This window comes from Petromyzon marinus, chromosome 38 (genome assembly GCF_048934315.1).
Source record: "Petromyzon marinus isolate PM22_M1 ecotype Great Lakes invasive population chromosome 38, UKy_Petmar_22M1.pri1.0, whole genome shotgun sequence".
Lineage (NCBI taxonomy): Eukaryota > Metazoa > Chordata > Hyperoartia > Petromyzontiformes > Petromyzontidae > Petromyzon > Petromyzon marinus.
In genome coordinates, this window is record NC_133704.1 from 6,028,293 (window position 1) to 6,054,002 (window position 25,710).

General features: G+C 48.6%; 1 protein-coding gene across 3 annotated transcripts in view; it reads left to right on the top strand.

Moving 5' to 3' along the window:
* Positions 1–25,710, top strand: part of DPH1 (diphthamide biosynthesis 1) — a 121,991-nt gene that overhangs the window by 92,645 nt on the left and 3,636 nt on the right. Inside the window, exons 11-12 of one of the 3 annotated variants that reach the window (XM_076072594.1) lie at positions 13,214–13,345; positions 17,411–20,301. In XM_076072594.1, coding sequence (XP_075928709.1) covers positions 13,214–13,345; positions 17,411–17,428 — 150 coding nt within the window. In that variant the 3' untranslated portion in view covers positions 17,429–20,301. Of the gene's footprint in view, positions 1–6,709; positions 10,260–13,213; positions 13,346–17,410; positions 20,302–25,710 lie in introns of those variants that run through there. The other 2 variants (XM_076072593.1, XM_032967819.2) reach the window with 2 other exon arrangements.

A 25,710-nucleotide genomic window follows, 5' to 3' on the forward strand; every position in this document is an offset into this window, starting at 1 on the left:
CGCGAACCTGCCCTGCCCAAGCGGCCGCTACTTTTTGATGGTCTTATTTCCATTTAATCTTGGAGAGAGAGAAAGGTAAAAAGCTGTTTCGTTTTTAAAGCAACTAATTCATCATTCTAATCTATCGATTATTATCCTTTTATGTTTTGTGATTGATTTAGTACATTGTGAAGATCGGTCACGTGAAGTGGAATGTGTGTACGTTAATTGAATAAAATATAATAACAAGGGAAATCATTGTATTTTTTCACGCAATCAGCTGTGCATGGTTCACCAAAGCGAGACAGCTCTGTAGCCTCCAATCGATATCCTGCTTGGCCGAAATGCGGCGATAATAATGTTAATAATAATAAACATCGTTACCTGAAGTCGTTGATGCTGCTGGATTACAAATGCTTTGAACGAAAATGAATATTTTATTCAGGGTGGGGAATGGTGGCGCAGTGGTTAGCCGGCTGCACTCTGAGCTGCACGACAAACTCTTATTCCTGAATTTGATGGCTGGCCACGGCTAACATGAGTGGCGAGTGATATCTGAACCAGTACGGTGCTGGATCACTGCCTGCACTTACAAGCACAGTGACGTATGGTCAAACATCCCCCGAGACCAACATGCAATGGGGAGGCATTCAATCAGCAGTTGATGACGGAGCTCTCAAAATTATGTTTTTATTTATAACGGATCTTGCTGTGTTATCAGACGTGCGTGTTTGTGTGTGTGTGTTGGTACCGGCAGTATAGCGGTTAACACACTGTGCTACGAACCTAATGACCCGAGTGCGATTCCCGCTCATGGCCAACACTCTGAACCGGTTCTGGGCCTCCCCTAGGTCGACTCAGCCTCAAATGATTACATGGTGTGGTTTGTAAACATCGCGACTGGGGAGGCAAAGGTGGCCAGGCATGGTGCTGGCCACCCACCCCTTCATGTGCCTTGCCGGCCTTCAATGTTGCTCACTAACAGCACTTGCCCCAGCAGTATGTTAAGGCGATACGGGGGATCTTTGTCTACTGAATTAAGAGCAATTTACGTAACCTAAAATCGATTTGCTGCACAACCAAAACGTAACAGTTGTTTTCGTTCATAAACGCCGTCACCTCTGGTCGTTCAAGAAGCCGCTAGATGAAAAGTTTTGAGCCAAAATAAGAAAGTAAAATACAAATACCACTTAATTATTTTGATCAACGTGCTTCATCAAAGGCCCACCATGGAATTAGGACATCAGTGAGAATTCCTCCGCACGGGAGAAGAATGTAACTTGATGGGTTACATTTCTTGCAGCTCTTTTGATTTCTCTCTCTCCCTCCATGCAGAGGCTTTGTGACAAACAGCATGCAGTCGCTTCTGTGCAATCGGCACCCGGGCGCTTTTAAAGAAATTCACGGAAAAAATCAAAACGTGTGAAAATCAAATCTGTTGCTGCAGTTGTGGGGATGGGTTTGCGGATATGCAGCAGACTCTCCATTTGTACCGTTAGTATAATGTTTAACATCAACAGCAATTTAGTACATTTGGAATTCGTGCCTTATATCGGCAAGGATATCGCGAAGCAAGGCGGTGGGGTTTCACGGACCCTAGTCAGCTGATGTTTCACTAGAGGGGAGCGATCTTGCTGTGTGTATAATCACAGGGTTAGTAATTCGCGGCAATTTTTTTTACGGCCTTCTCGTCCCGAATGACGCGGAGTGCACGGCACGCAATTGGTGGTCGATATGGGCAGCCCGCTGGAATCAAACTGTGAACTGGAAACAGCCAACCATGAACCACGAACTAGGAACAATGAAGCATGAAAAACCATGGACCATGAAGAATCATGAACCATGAACCATGAAGAAGCATGAACCACAAACCGTGAAGAACCATGAACCAAGAACCATCAACCATGAAGGACCATGAACCGCAAACCATGAAGAACCATGAAGAACCATGAAGAACCATGAACCATGAAGGACCATGAACCATGAAGAACTATGAACCATGAAGAACCATGAACCATGAAGAACCATGAACCATGAAGAACCATGAACCATGAAGAACCATGAACCATGAAGAACCATGAACCATGAAGCACCATGATGAACCATGAACCATGAAGGACCATGAACCATGAAGGACCATGAACCATGAAGAACCATGAAGGACCATGAACCATGAACCGTGAAGAATCATGAACCATGAAGAACCATGAACCATGAAGAACCATGAACCATGAACCATGAACAGTGAAGAACCATGAATCATGACGGACCATGAACCATGAAGAACCATGAACCATGAAGAACCATGAACCATGAACCATGAAGTACCATGAACCATGAACCATGAAGAACCATGAAAAACCATGAAGAGCCATGAACCATGAAGGACCATGAACCATGAACCATGAAGAAACATGAACCATGAAGAACCATGAACCATGAACCGTGAAGAATCATGAACCATGAAGAACCATGAACCATGAAAGACCATGAACCATGAACCATGATGAACCATGAAGAACCATGAACTGCGAACCATGAACCAAGAACCAAGAACCATGAACCATGAAGAACCATGAAGAACCATGAACCATGAACTATGAACCATGAAGAACCATGAACCATGAAGAACCATGAACCATAAACCATGAAGGACCATGAACCATGAACCGTGAAGAATCATGAACTATGAACCATGAAGAACCATGAACCATGAAGAACCATGAATCATGAAGAACCATGAACTGCGAACCATGAACCATGAACCACGAACCATGAAGAACCATGAACCATGAAGAACCATGAACCATGAAGAACCATGAACCATGAAGAACCATTAATCATGAAGAACCATGAACTGCGAACCATGAACCATAAACCAAGAACCATGAACCATGAAGAACCATGAACCATGAAGAACCATGAACCATGAACCGTGAAGAACCATGAAGAACCATGAAGAACCATAAACTGCGAACCATGACCTACGAACCGTGAAGAACCATGAACCATGAACCGCAAACCATGAACCATGAAGAACCATGAACTGCAAACCTTGAACCACGAACCGCGAACCACGTACTATGAACTATGAACTGTGTACCGCGAACCATGGACAAACCACTAATCATGAACCACGAAGTGTGAACCACGGACACACCACGGACAAACCACGAACCGTAGACCGTGCACCACAAACCACGAGCCATGAACCACTGCAACCAGCGATGGGAATGCCGCCGCCAGGTCGTGCCATGGCCGCGATGTTGGGGCGTGCGTCCCGTAATCCGGAGGACGCATTGTCGTCCGGAGGACGTGTTCCCAGTCTAGTTGGTCAGAATTACCTTCCAGAAGACTTCTCTCACCATTCTTAATCTGCGTGTTCATTTTCTTATATTCCCCTTCTGGAAGATGGCTCTGCATTGTTAATGCATGACCTTCCCGGAAGACAAGCTTGTTATCGCCTGTAATAGCCTGGAGTAATCTTCCACAAGACATGTCTCCGTAGCCCGTTGGTAATTATCATCAGAATCTTTATTTAGACTGGAGGAATCCGATGAGCTATGAAGTTCTCGTTCACAGATGTCCAGAAGTGGCGACTCTCCCAGATACCGTATTGTCACGACTAAAATCGCAATTATTTTTTAATGACCCCACCAAAACGCACGGCGCGTCTTACTTTCCGGAGCCGCCTTACAGATCCAATGAATACGATATTCACATTTCCACGGTACGGAATACCCCACGGAATGCAATCTGCCGCGCATCCTCCCCGGAATCATTGGCACGAGTGCTCCCCTCTCCGTCAGCCACACCGCCACCCCACCTGTGCTCTCTGGGGACACCATTAAAAAGTGCCAAATCGTATTTGTGTATTAACAAGGCCGCCTCGGTTATAATCGGCATGCACGAGCAGCGGTACTGGCGCCCACACCGCTTGCGGGAACAAACAAATCCCTGGCACCACTCGCTTCTGTCACCACGTCCACGTGACCACCCCCCCCCCCCCCCGTTGCAAAAATATATTGCGCGTGTCGCCGAAACCGAATATCGGGCCAAGATTTTGTTTAAAAATGTTTTGTATATAAACCAGCTTGATTATACCGATGATAAGCGAACCCTGATCCCGTGAGCGAACAGCTGGGCTCTCAGCAGGACAAACCCTCGTGTCAGCGCTTGTGCGCCGAGAGCTAAGCAGGCAGATTTTGGCAGACCGTTATATTTTTTTTTTATTTCGCAAACACCGGTAGGCGTGCCCGCGTTTTGATCGCGAACCGTCGGTTGCACGCGTCCGCTTGGTACCGGTGCGCGAGCAAAGATATAATAACAGTAAATATTAAAATTAAATGTACGTTGTTGCTCGCTACCGATGCACACAGCAGTGTTCTTCCTGATTTATAGTCACTGCATCCAAATAGGTAAAAAAATGCACGCGTTTAACGCAGGTCTCGTTTTATTACTAGATGCTGTTTTGCTTGATCGCGGCTCGTGATTTTATTTTAATGCTCCCCTGTGCCCAAGAGGGATGAATGGTACACAAGCCGGAAGCCGGTTTAACGTGGTCCTGACGAGAGAGGCAAGGGCGCAGCCCTTCAATTTCATGATTATTGCCGCTGCTGGCGATAAAAACCTCCGCTCGAGGGAGCTCTAATAGAGCCCCTCTGAAGGGGTTTTTTTTTTTTTGGCCTAATCTTCCACACTGGGCCAGACGTCTTGGAAGAGTTGGGAGTTACCTATACTTTGCCCCACCTACCACACGTGGCACGCCGATTGGCTAACTGGGGCGTTTGCCCATTTATACGACTGCTCGGTGGACAGAGGCAGGGTGGTTTAGGAAGCTTGCACCATTGTTTCAAATGACTTGCCGGAAGGTCGAACGGAACTGTGTACCCCTCCTGTCCACCGCGTGTAACCCATATGGATGTGCTAATGCAGTTACAAGTATTCATAAAATGCATATCTGCAATAATGCACACTCAGATGTCTTTAATTAGTTTGACCTGAAATAGCGTAAATCTTTGCATTTTTAATGAGTAAAAGTTATGCGCTTAGATGCTGTGTGCAGTCCTTGGAGTCTTTTGTTAATTTTTAATTTTTGTAGATTTTTGTTTATTTTTTTTTCCTTGCCCGATATAAATAATTCCATTCTCCCAAACGTTCATTTATATCTTCTTTCTCAGTTTAAACTTTCAAAATACGTAAAAACTAATATTGCGGATTATTTACTTCTTGGGGTATTTTTTAAAACCTTTATTATTTTCCACTTTATTTGTAATAATACATTTTTATGAATAATCTTCGCACAGTTCGCCCAGAGGTTTGAGGTCAGCTCTGAGCTGACACCACTGAGATCCTGGATTCGAACCTGGTTATCAGCTGCCCATGATTAATCCAGGCTCTCAAGTGTAGTTAGTTTAATGGTTTCGGCCCAGTAACGGGTGTACTGCACACAATTATAATGTAATTTTCCCACTTCATTTGGCTACAATTACAGCTGCTTGGACTGAAAAAGAAATTTAATTTGACCGCCGTACAATGAACATAATCTCAATAGCGGGGCGTGAGGAAGAGCAGCCCCCTAAGTGTGGATAATAGGCCACTCGGAGGGATCTCAGAAGTAGCTCTGTGACATCTCCTTCTGCGGACCGTTCTCCGGCAGACAGCGTGATGCGCTGACTTGCGAATGGGGGGAGACTCGGTCTCGTAGACATGACGCCGAAAGCACAACAACAAAAATAAAACAACGAAGCAACATGCCGTGTGGTCGTTATCTCCTTTGGCTACAAACTACCAGTGTGCAAAACATTTGAGACTCATTTGCGGACAATGTGACCCCTAGCTTTTCCCAAGGACGCTCTTGATTATGAACTCGCAGTCGGCTATTGCTCGTTGACGGTAGAAGGCATTATGGGTTGTTATTTTTTTATGACCGTAACTGCGCGGGGGATCGTTGTTGTTGTTGTTGTTGTCATCGGGGTGCCATGGATCGTTGGCGCGTAATGAGCTAGCGTCGAGTCTCGTAGATTCTCACGACGCGCACGCCCGCGCATCGAATCGCGCGCGCGAACAACCGTTGTTTACGTTCCGCGGGAGTTGCGCGCAAAGCGATTGAAGCACGGCGGGGGAAGGGGGGGGTGTGGGGGGGCGTGCGGGGGGGGGGGTAGCGTGGACCGGCGGAGATTGAGCGGTGAAATCGGGTCGTGTGAGCGCAGGCGCTGGGTGGATTTTCTTGACGGCTTGCGGGTGCCTTCGACCAGCAGTGGATTCATCGTGGCCGATGATGATATTCGTAAGAAGTTCGTTTTATTTCCATTCATGGAAATGAGCGTGTAAAACTGTAAAAACTGAACCAATCACATGGTAGATTGAAAGCTGAGATCGATAGATGTTTGGATTGAATATTTACCCCCAAATCTCGGCAATTCATCAAATTACCACGGGGGGTTGGGGGTGGTCGGTGGCAGGGGTTCCCGAAAACGCCAAGTGGCCAGCAACAAATAGCATTATTGAATGTGCAATGGATATTATTTAAAATATTTCGCCTGGCTAATCCCTTGAGATGGAACATCTCATTTGCAAGTGTCCAGGGTATTTCTTGCCACACATATATAGCAAAACGGGTAATGACATGTGCACCGTTGATTTTTGTGCCGATTTCTGTGTGCTTCGAAGCTGTACCTCATTTTATTTGTCTTGGCTTTGTCATTTCTGTGACCCCCCCCCACCCCAGCTCATCACTCTTGCCAATGAGAGACCCATCCTGGTCTCTTCGAGTTCTCGCCACGGTTTTAAATCTACAGCCCACACGTCAGAGTTAACACGCTCGCCCTTAATTGCCGCGTGCCTCTTGGATTCAATATTCAGAACCAGAGGCGCACGGTCGTTGAACTCTTAAAGATTCAGGGCAGTGCCCGTGAAAGAAAGTGGCGGAGGTGGCAGCACAGATGGCTGCATCCATCCACGCTAACCATTAAACATTTATGTACCCTCTGCCATATTGCCTTCATAATAAACATTTTGTTAAAACCTGATATAAATCTCTCGTAAAAGCAAGTACTCAGTTTTTACATCATGACCATTTTTTTTATTTTTTTGTACGTTTATCTGGGGTTTTTTTTTATAATAAATATTGTTTTTTTTTTATCTCGACCATCTTCGTAGTCCAATAAATAGGCACGATGCTCTCACAAGAACTCATATCATTAATGCATGTGGAGTGTTTAAGCTGACTGCGCGATAGTATATGCCTTCGAGTAGTGGTAGTGGTGGTATCCATTATTTAACCATGAGATGAAATAAATCCATTGAGACACGTGAAACAACATTGCCTCTTTTTGCAAGGGCGACCTCTGTTCCACTCAACACATTCACAATAACGCTGCAGCTTTAAAATGAAAATAGTATATATTGTAGGCAATGGGTTTGGGCAACAATGGCCCTTCATATGATAATAATCATAGTTTAGTATATTTCGTGGCATTTCTCATAGCACAAGGCCATCACGAAGGGAAGGCGTTATGGTTTATTGACACGGTCTGCAGTAGTTTCACAGGAGGAGGGGGGGGGCGATGTTGCTGCTACGTGTAATCCCGGTTGAGCAATTTGCGTTGTAATTTTTTCGGAATGAACACACTTGCAACACAACTCCGGCGGACTGACTTGAAGCAAACAGCGTGTATTTGTACGGTCAGCACACCCGCAGTGATAACCGGGGTGGCCTGCCGGACCGGAACTGCACACACCTCTGCAACGAGCGGCGAGGAAAACTGAAAGTCTCTTATCGGTTACAATTAGCTTTCGGTTGCCATGGTTTCCACGATTTCCGGGGAAGACCAAAGATCGTGTGTCTAACGTGACAGCGGCTGCGGGATACTGGCGGAGGGTGGAAAACATCGGCGTGGTGCGGTACCATCAAACAGCTTCAGCCACAAAGACAACTCGATCCAGATCTATGGTTTTAAGAAGTCAAGTCACTGGAATTAGTTTACCTACGAAGTGTCCAGCACGTGCGGCGAAACGTCGGACATCGTGCCGAATAGCGCACGGCCCAAGCTGACACCGCATTAGAGAGCTATATACATGGCAAACAACGTCGGAGAGCCATACACATGGCAAACTGCATGGGAGAACCGTATACATGGCAAACCGTGCCGGTAGTACAGCGGGGAACGTGTGTTTTCTCACAGCTGCCATCATAGGCCTGTTCCTCCCCCGCTGAGGCTGGAGCCTTTCATGCCCTGGGGAGGTGTGGAGGAGGGCGAGTGCCGCTCCGTAAATGCACCGCTGCACCAACTAATCAAAGGGCTTCTCTTCCACTACGGCGACGACGACGTGGAAGGGATCGAACGCGAGTTATCGTCGCCCACTGACAAACAAACATCCAACTTGCACTTTGCCAAAGCAGGTTGCTTGGACTCCTCGGGTATAACCTCCGTTGACTTTGGCGTCCCTGACGAATGGGCTGCGACCTTAGCAACTGTAACAAGTGGTTGTTTAAAATGGTTGTTTTAAGTCGTCAGAAACTTTTGCGATGGATTCAGTTGTGCTGTATGAGGTGGAGGGGTTCCCGTTTGGAATGTTGAGCATTAAGGAGTGATTCAAGATTAGTTCATGTTGGATTAGGTCACGGTGTGAGCATTATGAAAGCAAGTTTGTCATGTGGGTGCAAATGTACCAATGAATTATATTTTTTAGCAAAGCAGCAGTGTTGAAAAGCAAGCAGAAAGTTTGACAATGTTATACTTGCATACAATTTAGAACCCAATCAGGAATATTCGTCGTGAAAGCCCACGTTTACATTTTTTTGTTGTAAAAATCTTATTCAAGTAAAAAAAAAGTAATCAAGCTGCATTTTTCAGCTCTCACAGCGGTTTTTATTTATTTTGGGCAAAAATATTTTTTTCGAAAAAAAAGTTGTGTATCCTCCTTCCACCTTCCCCTCTTTTTTTTTTCACGGCTTGACACTCATGTGCCTGACCACATTTCAGCCATCCTCTATTGTACAGTTGCACTGAACATTCTAATTAAAATAATGATTTTAACATCAATCATTAATCAATCAATCAATCCATCATGCTTCCTGTTTCCAATGGAGTCTCGGGAGGTCACGACCTCTTGCGGGAGGGGGCGGGGGTGCTGCTGTAGGCCAGGAGAATTTTAGCAGACAGATCTTTAATAACTTGGCTTGTTCATTATTAACAAATTTGAATGCGAAGAGTGGTATTTAAGTATTGGAAGAAGGTCATGTTGGCCGTGCTTTCAGAGGTCAAAATGCTACGCGTTTTGCCGTATAATCTCGTAGGAGATCAAGGCACTGAAATGAGTAGATTTTTTTCAGATAAAAAAATTGACATTTTTCAATTTAACATTTTTAAAGCTATTATGTGGACCAGTGGTTCTCAAACCCCAGTCCTCTGCTTTCCCCGTGGGCCGTGTATCTCATGTTTACCAACACTGCGCATTAAAACCTGAGTCGGGTCGCCGGGTTTCGTGGCACAGTGTCCTAACCGCTGTACCATTGCTCCACCCTCCGAATAATAATCCCATTTCATTTGCCAGTGGAACTCATGGTCAAAAATGTCGGTGCACAGCCCGACCATAGCAGGACATACCTGGGTCCGAGTCTAGATTTCAGCCGCCCGGTGATCGAATAGGTTTCTCTAGTGGGCGATTGAGTTGAAGGGTCTCAGGGCCAAGTTTCCCACAAACTGTATGCGGAAAAAATAGATCGTTGTAAAATTAGTTTTAAGTGACTTAATTTTGGATAAATTCCATCTCTCAGAAATACGTATATCGTTTTGACTACTGTGCAACGCGCATCACTCCCAGTGGCAGACAACACCTGGTATTCCCATGCAGTCGCCCATCCAAGTATTAACCAGGCTCAGCCCGACTTAGCTTCTGAGACTCGGCCACATTCAGGGTGATCTGGTGGCCGTAGGAATAATGCAGACATACGCTTCCCCTGTGTGTGGAACTTACAAAGAATGTTTCCGTTGAACTTTTAACTTAAGATTTAAGCTCAACATTTCCCATTGTGATGTTTTTAATTCATTCTGCGATGTAATTGCTCGCGCGGTAGTTTTCGGCGAGCGATAACGACCGACGTAGCCCACGCGGCCCTTGCCAGCAGCACGCATCTCTGCGGAAGCCCTTCAGATAGAAAATGAAATGCGAAAGAAACATTGTTGGAGTGCCTCGAATTGTTCTGGCTCATCGCGATAAGAAATATATTTCTAATTAGTTTTGGCTCGTCCTTGAAAGAAAAAAAGAATGGAGAAGAGGGAAAAAAAAAGGAAAGCAGGTAATTGGCACAGCCTTGATAGATTGCAAACTGCGCACGGATGGTTGGCCCGTAAATGTATTTGTGAGCCATTTAATGCGCCGGCAGTTGCTGACGCTTTCTCATCTTCCCTCCCTGCCCACCCGCCCACCCGCCCGCCCGCCCGCCCACCCTACGCACCACCTGTAAGTTATAAACCGGCCACATTATTGGAGTTGCGCTGTAATTAGCTACACGCTGGGATTAGAATCGCGTCTCTCGGCATTTTATTGTTCTGCGACACCTGTCCACGTAAGGCTGCTCTCTCCCCACGCCACCCCAGCAAAAAAAAATATTGCATAATTATCAAATGTAAGAGGCTGGCCCCGGGGAAATGCAGGGTTTAATTTACATATTTGCGGTTTTGCCGAGTTATGTATCTTTCATACGTCCGCTGGGTGGGAGGTTGACTCCTCTCATGTGCTGCTCCTATGGTCTGCATCTCCTGCCCCCCACCACTCCAGATGTCTGTGCTGTTGGATCCCTGCTGCTATTCAAGTTAAAGTTCAGGCTCTGAAGGCCTTCGCTTTCTCTTCTGCCCATGATTGTTTCTTCAAATTTTAGCGTGAAGACATTTCACATTGGTGCATAATGCCGCCGCGACCCTCATCCGGGCAAGTGGACTGAGGAACGAACGAAAACGAACAAAATGTAAACAATCAATTTATTTTAAACAATATGAAATTAGTCTTGAAAAACATCTGAAACTCATCCCTTGCATGTATATATACACACACACACGTCATCATCATCACGATCCATGGGCAGATAGCCCGTCGGTGTCCACTTCACCGAATCTGTTATATTCTAGTGAGTGGCAATATGTTCAATTAGCCAAATGTTAGTGTCGAGGCCTGCTACCCGCGAGAGAGCTTCAGGAGAGAGTTCGTGGAGTTTTGCTGTTCCTCCTCCATTGAAGGGGAGGGCAGAATAACTCAAGTGGTTTAATATATTACCATAGTTTGGTCTGCGTTGCCACAATCGCACCACTCGTGTCTCCTCTTGAATCTTGCCCTCGTTAACGAGATGTGCCCGTCGGCCTTTTGATGTTCCCAAGTGGCTGAACGTTACGGAAATCTGAATATTTACCTACGCTGGAGGAGTCCGACGAGCCGCGCGGCTCTTTTTCACAGAAGACTCCGCTGTCCTCGAGGTGGAGGAGGAACGTCAAAACCAGAAGGTGCAATGTTTCTGGGACTCGAGCGACGAGTCGACCTTTCCTTCACGGTGCACGTCCCACCGCTGCGCAGCGCCCGCGTAGACGTGCGAGCGCTTCCGACTCTCGTGGATCCGAGCTGCAATCACATGGCAACTTGTCGCGTGGATCCAAGCAGCCGACGGTGCGACGTCCCGCGGTTTGACGGGCCGCTCGGTCAGAGCGCGCGCGCGATCGCCGTCCTATCTGCGGCGCTATCGACTTCCGCGCGCCGTGTCGATGCATCTTGGGGGTAATTGGTACCATCTCCGGGCGAGGCGGCGGGGGAGGGGGGGTGGTGCATCGATGCCATTACTCGTTCCCTTAGATTAGGCCAACACAGAGCAGACTATTTGAGATTCAAATTATTATTTGGTGATGCTACGTTGGCAATGCTGCACTGTAAAGAGTAATGGCACATGTGCCATGAAAAAGGTCCCATTGCCTGAAACATCACCTATCGTATTTTTTCCCTTTTAGTGCCACTTTTATTGTTTTTTCTTTCTCTCTCTCTCTCCTTCTCTCTTGGCGCAGTGGTAATGCTTGTGCCTCGTAGCAGGAAGGACATTGTTTCGATTCCCGACTCGGACGCCTCTCTGTGTGATGTCTGTACGTTCTCCCCCTGTTCTACATAGGATTCCTCCAGGTTCTCTGGTTTCCTCCCATAGCTTAAAACAGTAAACATTTGAAGCAATTGGCGGGACCCCGGGGTCCCATCACTGCCCCGGGGTGGGAAAAACCGCGTAGCGACACGAGTCTTGTTGCCTTACCGACAACAAAACTAGTGGTCAATCGATTGGCCTCGTCGAGAGCTACTCGGGGACACTAAGTTTCGTAAAAAAGTTGAAAAATTACATAAACACGTTAAATTCACTGCCTGCGCGCGACTGCGGCGGACGCCCCCCGGGGCTCGCGTTTGGCCGGTGGGGTGGCGCCCATCGTGTCGATCGCCGCCTGCTGCTGCTGCTGCTGGCGCTTGTTGGCGCGAGTCTGGGTGGGCGGCGCGTTGCTGTCGGGGTCACGAGTGGGTGGACTGAAAAATAATAAATTTATTGACCTGATTTTTGCGGGACCCCAGGGTCCCGCCAAATGATTCATATGTACAACGTCATTGGTGTTAGGCCAGACATCCCATTGTGGCAAGACCCTCCTGACTTAAAGAGTCTTCCACAGTGTTAGCGACATGTCAAGCGTTCACTTTTCATTGGGAGATGCGGTACTCAGTGTTATTCCACCGATCCGTTTGCTCTATCCGACCAAAACGTATGTGGAACGATGCAATCATTGAACACGCAAGGTGGGGAGAGATGCGGGTTGTCACAAGATACGGGAAGCACCCTCATCCAGCAGTGGATTGGAAACAAATTGTTCTGCCTTCAAAAAAATTGACGGGGTAGCTGGTAGGTGATTTGCACTCGGTGAAACAGTGATGATTTACATCGCGCAAATGTTCTCATTCGCATCATTATCGTTTGGAAGAGGATCAACACTTAAGAGTCTCTATCTGCCTGCCCATCCATCCAATTGCCACCGTAGGCTGCAGCGTGGTCACACAGATACAAACCGACCGCCGCCATCATCGAATGCGCATCCGGTGGCAGCGCGACGGTGCGTTGGTACCCGCCGCGCCGGCACCCCCGTCCACTCTCATCGTCTTTATCCCTCTGCCCCCCCCCCTCCCCCACCCCCCCCCACCCGCCCTACCCCCGACCCCCCAGGCGGCGGTGGCTATCAAGCAAATCGAATGGCAGGAGCGCTACCCCATGGACTTCTATGCCAACGAGTCGCTGGGGCCGTGGACGGTGAACCACGAGTCCCACCGGCCGGCCCGGCCGCCACGGAGAGCACCGGTGAGCCGGGGGTGGGAGGGAGGAGATGTTGCGCCTCTCGTCCAGTGCGAACATCGACGACCGTGCTAATTGTGGAGGTGCGAACGCACTTTGCGGTTCGGTTTTTGCGCGTTCCTTTTCGGTCTTCGGCGATTGTTTTTCTTCTCCCGGTTGTTCGGTCGGCGCCCGTGAGAGTGTTAATGACGATGATTTAATTTCGCATAGCGTCGTCGGTGCGACTGCATCTCAGAACGCTGTACGACGTACGGTGATGATGATTTACACGATCGCAGGAGCGGCAAGTCGCCTAAAGAAGGAACTCGTGAGCACGGTCACGAAGCGCATAGATCGGAGAAAGTCACAAAAAAGTGCGGAGGTGTGTATGCGTAAATACACGCGCGCATGGCAAGAGGCGTTTATAATGCTGGCAGGGGTCGAGCTTTCACCTCGTCACGCGGCCTAGAGCATCGACCTCAATGACCAAAAACCCAGAATGCACGCCCGCCCAGTAAATGTGGAACATCGCACCACCCAACGTTGAGCTGTCGTTGCACCAACAGTTTCAGCCACGTGTCGACATTTTTGTTCCACACTTCAAAAGTCACCCGCGAATCACTTCATTGGGGGAAAAAAACACGTAGCAAGCCACGTATAGACCATGTATTAACCACATATACAGTGAGGGAAAAAAGTATTTGATCCCCTGTTGATTTTGTACGTTTGCCCACTGACAAAGAAATGATCAGTCTATAATTTTAAAGGTAGGTTTATTTGAACAGTGAGAGACAGAAAAACGCATGTCAAAAATGTTATAAATTGATTTGCATTTTAATGAAGGAAATAAGTATTTGACCCCTCTGCAAAACATGACTTAGTACTTGGTGGCAAAACCCTTGTTGGCAATCACAGAGGTCAGACGTTTCTTGTAGTTGGCCACCAGGTTTTCACACATCTCAGGAGGGATTTTGTCCCACTCCTCTTTGCAGATCTTCTCCAAGTCATTAAGGTTTCGAGGCTGACGTTTGGCAACTCGAACCTTCAGCTCCCTCCACAGATTTTCTATGGGATTAAGGTCTGGAGACTGGCTAGGCCACTCCAGGACCTTAATGTGCTTCTTCTTGAGCCACTCTTTTGTTGCCTTGGCCGTGTGTTTTGGGTCATTGTCATGCTGAAATACCCATCCACGACGCATTTTCAATGCCCTGGCTGAGGGAAGGAGGTTCTCACCCAAGATTTGACGGTACATGGCCCCGTCCATCGTCCCTTTGATGCGGTGAAGTTGTCCTGTCCTCTTAGCAGAAAGACACCCCCAAAGCATAATGTTTCCACCTCCATGATTGACGGTGGGGATGGTGTTCTTGGGGTCATAGGCAGCATTCTTCCTCCTCCAAACACGGCGAGTTGAGTTGATGCTAAAGAGCTCCATTTTGGTCTCATCTGACCACAACACTTTCACCCAGTTGTCCTCTAAATCATTCAGATGTTCATTGGCAAACTTCAGACGGGCATGTATATGTGCTTTCTTGAGCAGGGGGACCTTGCTGGCGCTGCAGGATTTCAGTCCTTCACGGCGTAGTGTGTTACCAATTGTTTTCTTGGTGACAATGGTCCCAGCTGCCTTGAGATCATTGACAAGATCCTCCCATGTAGTTCTGGGCTGATTCCTCACCGTTCTTATGATCATTGCAACGCCATGAGGTGAGATCTTGCATGGAGCCCCAGGCCGAGGGATATTGACAGTTCTTTTGTGTTTCTTCCATTTGCAAATAATCGCACCAACTGTTGTCACCTTCTCACCAAGCTGCTTGGCATTGGTCTTGTAGCCCATTCCAGCCTTGTGTAGGTCTACAATATTGTCCCTGACATCCTTGGAGAGCTCTTTGGTCTTGGCCATGGTGGAGAGTTTGGAATCTGATTGATTGATTGCTTCTGTGGACAGGTGTCTTTTATACAGGTAACAAGTTGGGATTAGGAGCACTCCCTTTAAGAGTGTGCTCCTAATCTCAGCTCGTTACCTGTATAAAAGACACCTGGGAGCCAGAAATCTTTCTGATGGAGACGGGGTCAAATACTTATTTCCCTCATTAAAATGCAAATCAATTTATAACATTTTTGACATGCGTTTTTCCGGATTCTTTTGTTGTTAATCTGTCTCTCACTATTCAAATAAACCTACCAATAAAATTATATACTGATCATTTCTTTGTCAGTGGGCAAACATACAAAATCAGCAGGGGATCAAATACTTTTTTTCCCTCACTGTAACCTCCATACCGGCAGACTACACTTGTCTGTGAAACGTCAGGCATTCTTGATATAGCTTCGTGCTGTAAGTACTGCGCGAATACCAAACGTGCTAATTTTTTATCGTTATTGTAATAACCATCACCATGGCAAATGAAGACTCGGCACAGCACTCGATCCTAATCGTTGCATTTCCTTGAACAGCTTCGCATAAAAATCCTCAACGGGTGAAACTGCCGCTACCGAGTGCGCTCGGTAATTTTAGGAAAATATTCTGAAATTAATCACTTCTCATGACCAAATCACCGGCGCCTGCGTCAAATCTCGTCAGACACTCAGAAACTAAGCAGGACTGAAACCAGGAACATTACTTGGATGGGGCGGGCACCATGCATAGCAGGTGTTTTAGGCCGCAGAACTACGTTGTGGGCAGCAGTGAGTCGTGCAGCTAAACGCACCAGTTTAATCACAGGCGGCTGAAATCTGGATCTGAACCCATGCTCTCAGCGGTTCCGGCTCGGTGTCTCTGACCGCTGAGCCACCCGGCGGCCCCTCCTCGACAGCCGTGTTTAAAATCACGAGCGCCACACACCCCCCCCCCCCACTCCACTCCCTCTCCCATGCCTTCCCCACCCCCCCGGGTATTTGCGTCCGGCTCTTGGCTGTGACGCCACGAAACCTCTCCTCTCACTTCTTTGTCCCGCCATGGGATTCGAATTGCCATTGTTTTTATTCACGTCTCTGGCCCCCCGTCCCCCGTAACGCGCTACGCGGTAATTCCTCGCTCGGCGCGGGCACTTGTCGGGAGGGCATCTGCTGCCCGCGTTCAACGAGGATTTCGGCGAGCGCACGGCGGTGTCGCGCGGGCTCGCACCGCTTCCCTCTCACCCCCGCCTCCGCCTCCCGCCTCCGCACAACGCCCGTGGCCCCGTGGAAACTCCCGTCGAGAGTCACCGCCTTTTTAGACGCACGCTGCCCCAAAGCATTGCTCCGGGAAGACCCGCAGGCAGTTGGACCACCGCGTCGGAATTTTTTTCCTCTGATTTCACGGTTTACGCGACGAGACCGACCCTTGCCCGCTAATTTATTTTAAGTTACGGCCGCTCTCAAAAGTGCAACTCGTGCGCGGAGCTGCGAGGAGGTGGTGGCGCCTTGTGAGCTGGCTGGCTGCGAGGAGACGCGGGGGGTCGATCCGCTAATTGAGGATAAAAGCGCCGGGTTTCTGCTTGCGAAGGGGGGTAACACAAGCCGCCCGCTATCCATTCCGCACATTAACACCTTGCCATTAGGTCGAGTCTCTTTTTTAGCTGGATACTGCTGGAGCGTCGCGAGAAATCCGCTAATCTGTGGTCCTTTTACCCGGGAGCAATCCTATATGCAGGATGCTGCTAATGGTCACCGTACTTGCGATCCAGAGGTCGCCAGCTCGATTAAATTTTTTCGGGGCTGAGCTACAGAAAATAATACCCTCCCCTCCCTCGCTATCGGGTGGTTGGGTTGCGGGGTGGGGGGGGTTGGGTTGGGGGGGGGGGCAACGGGGGAAAAAAAAACTTCCTTAAAAGGAACCGTTGGACGTACACATTGACACCGCTGGGTGTGGACAGTGCCGGGGGCGGCGTGGCGGGGTGGAATTTAAGAAACGTTCCGTCGATTCAACTGCCGCCGTCGCCGCCGCGAGAGATGGAACCGAACCGGCGACCTCTGGGATCGCGTGTCCAGTGCGCTGCCGCTGTCCGTTACTCTGCGCTTTTGTCGAACGTTGTGTTTTTTTCTCTCACCCCCCCCCTCATCCCCCCCCCGCCCCCCCCCCCCCCGCCACTGGCGCAAACGGGGGACGGGCAGAGCGTGCGAGCTGGGTAATGCTTAATCACCCCAACGTTTCCTGGGGGGGGGGGGGAGCGGCGGCGTGGCCAAAAACGGCACTGCTGGGGCCCCGAGACATTAACCAAGAAGACACAACACCAAGGGCTACGGTTATTGCCTCGCCGCATTAATTCCGAGCGCGTAGTGCGGAATCAAAAGCCTCCCCCTTTGGCTTGGAGGAGGATGCTTGCACGCGCCCGGGCCAGTTTTGCCGATTCCGCTGCTGGACGAGGGCCTCCCTTAACGCTGCGAACGCCCGAAGCTCTGCAAGCCTTCAATCGGAGTTGGCTGGTCGAGCCATTAGCCGGAAAAGTCATTTAAACAGGAAACGTCTTATTTACGTGGAAAGCGGTGACGGCAACTTTATATTTGCGTCGTCGTCGTCAGTTGTTTTCTGTCCACTGCTGGATGAAGGGCCTCCCCACACCGTCACCATCCCACACACTCCAGCGATGCCACAATCCCAACTCGCTCCTGCACGTAAGCTGATCTCATCACTTCATCTCTGCGGCGGTGGTCGCCCTCTCCGGAACGCTTTCCTCCTTTGGCTGCCTTGCTGTTGCCAGTTGTTGTCATCCAGTGAGCTCTTGCGATGTGTTCGAGCCAAAACCTACTTACTTTTATGTAAGGTCGCACTCATTACGCACAAAGCGCCTGTCACAAATGAACCACAATACCTTGCTGATCTCGTCAAGGATCGTAAGCCATCATCACGCAAACTCCGGTCATCTCACAGCGGCTTTTGGGCTGACCGTCGAATAAAGACGGTCACCGCATCGCGCACTTTCAGATGCCCTTCTGCGGCCGCCTGGAACGCTCTTCCTTCCGATATCAGGAAGCCACTCGGAGCTGTGTGCACTTTTAAACCTCGATGGAAACCGAATTTCTTTAGAACTGCTTTTTTTTTTACGTTCAGTTTGTCGTCCTCCGATTCGCACGGTTGGCTACGTACCGTGCGAAAGAAGTTCAACATAAATACATAAACAGTCAACGCATTGTCTGTGATTGGCATTTGTGTTCCCTGATCCATGCGGTGCTCTTTCCTGTCTCTTGGCGTAATTCCCAGCGTGCACCTTTTGTCTCCGCGCTGCTTTGTGCACTCGCCAGCTCTTGTTCCATTTCCTTTGCCACTGTCCACGTTGCTCATCCATACGTCAAGATTCGTGTGGGATAATTCAAACGGAAACGCAGGAGGCACGCGCGTTCGTTAAAACAACAGCGACGTTTATCAAAAATCTCATCTGCTACGTTTTACTCTTATCTTGAACGTGAGAGAAAATTCGTTTTTCTCTCTTGCAGCCAGCGGGCCAACCTGCTGCTGCCAACTTTTGAATTTTCCATTCCTGCTTTGTTGGTGTGGCGCGGTGGCACAGCGGTTCACACGGCACGCTATAAACTCGCCCGGACCCTCGACTTGCTTCTCTGCCACGGCTAACATCAGTGGCACCACGGTGGCGAGATGTTGACTACCTCACCTGGTATGCAGGAGGGCGTGGGTTCGATCCCAACCCTGTGATGCCTGCTGATTATTTGGAGTTTCCGTGTCCCTCTCTCGTGGTCGCGTGGATTCTTCTCCGGGTCCTCAAGTTTTTCCCTCCACATTTATGATCCACGTGCATTTTAGAGTATTCGGCTGCTATAAAGCCTCTTCGTTGAGATATCATTTGTGGCCAGGTCGCTTTTTGATATAGAGCTACATAGCTCAATGGGACTTACCTGGTAAAATAAAATTGAAAAGTATCGTTTTTAGTTTAGAATGATATCTGAAGCCCCAACTCACCAAGTCAGTCCACAACCGACACTGACCAGCACGGTAAATTATAGCCCAACAACCCCCTACTGACACGACATGGGGAGGCCTGCACCCAGCAGTGAATTGCCAAACGGCTGTATATTGTTGTTGTTTTTTATTATCACTGCTAAGGGTGGCATGGTGATAAAGTGACAGGTCATCGTTTGGGGGGGGGGGGGGGGGGTGGTTGTTTTCGTCCATACTTCACCACTTTCGGCAATGAGGTTTGGTGAGGTGAGCACAACCGGCCTGTGGCACAGCCTCTGCTCCCAAACCCCTCGCCACCACCACCACCACCACCCTCCCCCTCGTCGATCGTCGGGAGCGGGAGGGTTGCGGTGGCGGCGAATGTGAGAGAGGGTTCGCTTCCGTGCCGAGCGGCGGGGTCGCGCTGTGTTGGGGACGGCGCCTTCCACGGCTGCCCTTCGTCGTTTCGACTCTCGTTACAATCGCGCTCTGATTGGGATGCTGCCGCCGCCGCCGCGGTGTTGTGGTCGGCGCGCACCGGACTCGCAGGTCAGAGGTCGCCGTTACGGCTCGATCTCTCCCGGCGCGCGTGCCAGTCTGTCCACTCGGTCGATCGGCCGGTGCAAGTCTGGTGGGGGATAAAATGTGGGTACCCCCCACCTCTTCCAACATGATTGGGCGGTGCAGGAGACCAGGCGAAAATCCTCGCTCAAAGAGGGCACCTTCAGATTCGGACCCTGGCGCCGCTGGCACACAGCGGCCCACCCTTGACGTCACCGTGGGCGAAGCAGGCGGGAGGTGTTGTATTATGGCGAAATCACATTTTGTTCTGGATTGCCGATAGGCTGCAAGACTGAAACATATTTAATTATGTGTGGATTAAATTACTTATACACACACACACGCGCGCGCGACTTGGAAGCGCGATTGACCATGTTTCAGCTGTGACGTCAATTTGCGAAGCAATCGCCGCCATGCCATTGTTATATGGCCAAGGGCATGGTTGTTATCACGCGTGTACGCACGGCTTTGTCTTGTAGAACAAATTCTCGGGGAAATGGACCGCACGCTCGTTCGTATTCATCTTTCCATTAAAGACATTTTACCAGGCTGAGTTTGTCATTGGTGGTGATAAAATAGCGACTCGTTTGGAATCTACATAGCGATCATTGCCCCCCCCCACTGTGAAAAGTTGGCAAGACCCTCCTGACACTGAGTCGTGACACTCATCGAGGCTACTTTAAATCTAGATTGAAAACCCATTTCTTTAGAACTGTTTTTTGTGTTCAGTTTGTTGTCCTTCCCCCCCCCCCGCCGCCCCCGCACCTCCGATTAGCATTGATGGCAAAGTACGGTGCGAAAAAAGTTCAACATCCATCCATACGAACTACCCGAATAATAATAAATGTTGGAGGGACTGATCTGCGTCCAAGAGGACGCCACACCAAGGAGATGGAGCAATGAAATGAGCTCCTGCGCAGGTGCCGGGCGGATTGTGTCGCTGCAAAGCCGTGAGAGACGGCGACGCTTTGGAGGAGGCCTTCATTCAGCAGTGGAATAATAATGATGATTGATGATGACTGACGGCGATGGTGATTATGAGTAATTGGCACGTGACAACTGTTAGTCGTCACCCCCCCCCCCCCCGCAATGAATTGTCAATTCAAAAATCGTTAATTCCTCGTCTCATTTTATTTTACCGTCTTCTTTGTGTCAGTTTAACGCGTAGGCTTTCGCGAATCAATATCCATCGGGACAATTCTGCCAAAATCGCCTGATGAAGCTGGTTGTAATTGCCAGCAAAATTCCGTACTCAGATTGTAGATGTCGTGAGTTTACTGCCCAACAAACCGGTTGTGCTGAAGTAGTAACTCATTGGCACGTTATTTTTTTCAAGTGACACACCTTACTGATTGGCTGTGTCGGGTGGTGGTGAGTTAACGGCACATTCGTATTTACTCAGTCTCGCCCAAACAAAAACCTTCATCAATGCTCGTTTGCATCGTTTCTCATCTCTCATTTCCAACCCGTTTGTACACTTGCGTACACTTTGATGAGAATCAGGGCAGAGATTTATACTGTATGAACCCTGATGAGCTATGAAGCTCTTTTTCGCAGATGTCCCCTAGGGGGCGGGTCAGAACGTTACAACAACAAACAATACAAAAACATGACATGAGTGCGAAGTACAGGAAAGGTTAGCAAATGTACGCAAATGTTCTGGCCATTAGCCCAAATGTAACAGCATATAATTAGCATACAATTTGCACAGATTGTAAGTAATTGGTTTACACGTATGGATTTTATGCCGGTATCACAGGCGTAAAAGTGGATCGTGATAGATGATTCGTCACTTATCCTTACACTAGCTTTCACGTTCGAAGGAAATCGTAAGTTATTCAACGTTTACAACAGACACTTTGGGAAGACTGCCTTGGCGTGAAGACGAGTTGATTAACTCCGCTTGTGAATACAACCGCATTGCAAGTTGGGACTCCCTAGCGAAAACGCATTTCACACAAAAAATGTTTGTAACAAACCGTTCTTGTCGTACAATAATTAGAATTGGTTTTATTTTAAATTGTCAGACCCCGGGCCAAAGGCGGCATTGACAAATGTACAGTATAATTTGCTCAAACGACCAAAATCTTGGCAGACCCCCCAGTCCCCAACTCCCTTGTTGGTAAAAAAAAACAGGGATCCACTCTGCTTAGCAGTGCAGAAAAGCCAAGGTCACGGCTAGGATTGATGATGAAACCCACGCCAAGTCCGACAACCTCGTGTTTATTTCCCAGTATAAAAACACACTTAACAAATTCTATTTTGTTTTTTGTTTGGAAATGTGATCCGCTTTCGTGTGGCTAATGTTGGCGTAGATCGACAACTATAATTTTACGTTGAGCCGGTTGAAGCCAGGTACGGGATCAGAATGTGTATTTATACTGGAGGAATCCGATGAGCTATGAAGCTCTTTTTCACAGATGTCCAGCAGGGGCGGGCCAGAACTTTACAACAACACAGAATACAAAAACACGACCAGAGTGCAAAGTATAGGAAATGTAAAAAAATAACTTTCAAAAAATACATACCAAAAAAATGCTACTATTTTTATCTTAGCAGGTAAAGCCCACTGAGGCATTAACTTAGTTTTCAGAAGCGACCTGGCCACAAATTATAGCTCAACAAAGTGGCTCATCACATGGAAATGTACAGCAGCGGAGTCACAAGTAGCGGGAGCGGTTGGTGCGCATCGCTGCCGTCACGATGCCTCCTCCTCCTCGTGTTGGTGAATGGGGACGTCGAGTCGTCACGAGTTCCGCAGTTCTCTTCTGTTCTGAGTGACCACGGTCTCCGCCGCACACCTCCGGACAGTTTGTTATTTTCCATATGTGCGTCGATTATCCGCATCGTCCGCCACGAATCATGATGTTGAACCGCTTGACGCTTTGTTTGTTGGCGCTCTGCCACGTTTCTTAAATCTCACCCCCCTCCACTCCCTGCCACCACCCCCCCCCCCGCCCACAGCCCCGACTGCTGTAACTGTCCATTCAGTTGTATAAATGCGTGCACCAGAGTTAGTCTGTGATCAGCAGGTCGGTCTCTTGTGGTGGGTTGTATGTATGTTGAACTTCTTCCGCGCCGTACGTAGCCAACCGTGATAATCGGGAGGTGCGGTGGCTCCCAGCTCCTCCCAGACAGTGGCATGAACCGGCAATCGCAGAGAGCTGCACCGTTGCCAAGCACAACAATCAATTTTCTAAAAGTAATTATGTTTCTCAGATTTGTTTTTGCTCAGTTGGCAAATTTAATTTTTGCTGAAGCAGGACAGGGGCCTCAGTGATTCCACCTCCACCACCCCCCCCCCCCCACCACCCAAGCACAGCCCATCATCAGCACCGTCGGCCTGTGCACTGCGTGCTTTGTGAACACGGCTCGTCAGCTCACGGTGGAGCAAAACAAAAATCCATGCTGAAGTATGATTAGAGGGTGGCAGGGGTGGTGAAGATGTAATGCAGTATTCATTGGCACGACGGCAGTGCCTCATGGATACCAGATTATGTTTCCTTTCTATATTTCTTCATTTTTTTTATCGTCAATATCGCCGGGAACATCTCTCGCTGAGTTTCCAGACTGTTTGAACCCTGACACCGGCACGCAATGGACTTACGCCTACGAATTACGTCAGGGGATCTTTAAACTAAACGATTAAAATGTAACTACAGTAAAACCTTGCATTGCGAGTAACTTGGTCTGCGAGTGTTTTGCAAGACGAGCAATTTTTTTTAATAAATATTAATTTGATAAACGAGCAAGGTCTTGCAATACGAGTAGTATGTATACGCTTTGTCTACCGAGCGTCACGTGATCACAACTGATATACGAGTGCTTTGATATACGAGTGCTTTGGATTACAAACACGTTTCCGAAACGAATTATGCTCGCAATCCAAGGTTTTACTGTATTTTTATTTTCCCCCAGTAAGGTCCACTGAGCTATATAGATATATTTTTTATAAGGGACCTGGTCACAAATTATAGCTCAACGAGGTGGCTTATCATTTGGAAATGTATAGTCGCCAAATCCTGTAAACGCGTGTTGATTCTAAACATGGAGGGGGAAACCGGAGGACCCAGAGAGAAATCCACATGACCACGGGGAGAACATGCAAACTGCAAATATTACAACAGGTGGCAGGGTCGGGATCGAACCCACGACCTCCTCTATATCAGACGAGGTTGTTAACATCTCGCCACCACGGCTCTTCTTTAACTTCCACAGTGATAGTTTTGTGGTTATTATTATAATCACACCGGCAGTAATAATCGGGGGTGGCCACTGGATTTAAACCGTGAACCTCTGCAGCCAGCGTTAGGCCCACGTCACCGCCTGGAGCTGCTGTCCGCGGTGCTGACACTGGGAGCCGTCACTTCACGCGAGGGCAAAGGGAGAGGAGTTAATTCCACCACTCGCCTTTGACTCATTGGCGCAAGCAAGGCATGGGGGACACTAATAGTAACAATACATAAACTAATAAATACATCGAACCGCTCCTCCCTCCCCACCAACACACGCGCGCGCCAACGCAGACAAAAAAAAATAAAAAAAAATTACACTCGACCGTCTTCTCTAAATACTTTATTTTTTTTAGGGCTCTGATATTTGGGAATTGGTTTCAACGCGCCATCATGCCTGCCGATTTTGACATCTGCTCCCCGTCACTTTGATTTAATGCGAAATCGTCGCTTGGCGGGTCAGGAGATAATGAGCGTAGCCAGTGGAGCAACGCCGCTCAAAATTCATGACTTTTGAAGGGACACAGATGCCACAGGGCGAAGTGAAATATTTCATTTGTGGAATCTGTTGCATTGCGAAATAAGTCTAGGGCACTCGGAGCATGAAGAGCGAACATGTTTCTTGGTCGGCCGTTTAATTCTGTAATTGAAGTGAGATGCACGTGACATGTTGCTGCTGCTGCTGCTGCTGTTGTTGGTGTTGTTATTCCTTCTTTCTTTTCATAATCACACTCGCTGCACACAGGGCCCAAAGGGCCATAATGCCAAGCGGCCAGCAACAAACAGCTCCGTTAAAAGTCGTAAGAGTTGCAGAGTTAACGCTTTTTTTTTTAAGTGAGCAAGGTTTTGTGAGAGCTTGGGGAACAAGGCGATGGGAGGGAATTCCAAAGTCGAGCTGAGTGAGTTGTGAGTGGGTCGGTGAGTGCATGGGTGAGTGAGTGAATGAGCGAGTTGTGTGAGTGGGTGGGTGAGTAAATGGGTGAGTGGGTGAGTGAGTGCATGGATTACTGAGTGGGTGAATGAATGAGTGGGTGGGTGGGTAAGTCAATGGGTAAGTAAATGGGTGAGTAAATGAGTGGGTGAGTGAGTGCGTGGGTCAGTGAGTGAGTGTGAGCGAGTATGTTACTGTGACCTACGGTAATGATGGTTGAACGCAGTGTGGATGGCGACGAAAAACACGGGTCGAGGAGTTGACGAGCGAAGTTCCACGTGAACAGTAAACAGTGGCAACAGCGATAGGAGAGTGGTGGGGAGGCGAGTGACGGCCGGTGACCGAATGAGTGCCGGACCGTCAATAAACCACGACTGTGCTGCTCGTTGAATTCTGTCGAGTGCACAGTGGTAAGAACTTGGTGCAGGACCCCAGATGTTGACAAGAGTGTTCTTTTGTCATCTGCTTCTCAGAGGTGGAATGAAAACTGAATTTTGAATGCGGTGGCTCCTAGCCTCTGTGCCTACCCCCCCCCCCCCCCGTTACAGTATTTCTTGCCGCTTGCTATGAACTCATAAACTGTGTGGGTGGCAGTCATGGACAAATTCAAATCGCTTCGCCCGGTGTTTTTAACCTGCCTCGCGATATCGTCAACCTTCACGCGAGCGTGTGTGCGTCGCCGCTGCAGACTGGTAAGGCAGCGACGCCAGAACGTCACCAGGCCGGTGCGCACATCTCCCAGACGGATGGAAAATTGAAGACACGATCCACAGCAGTGCAACACTTTGCCATGCAA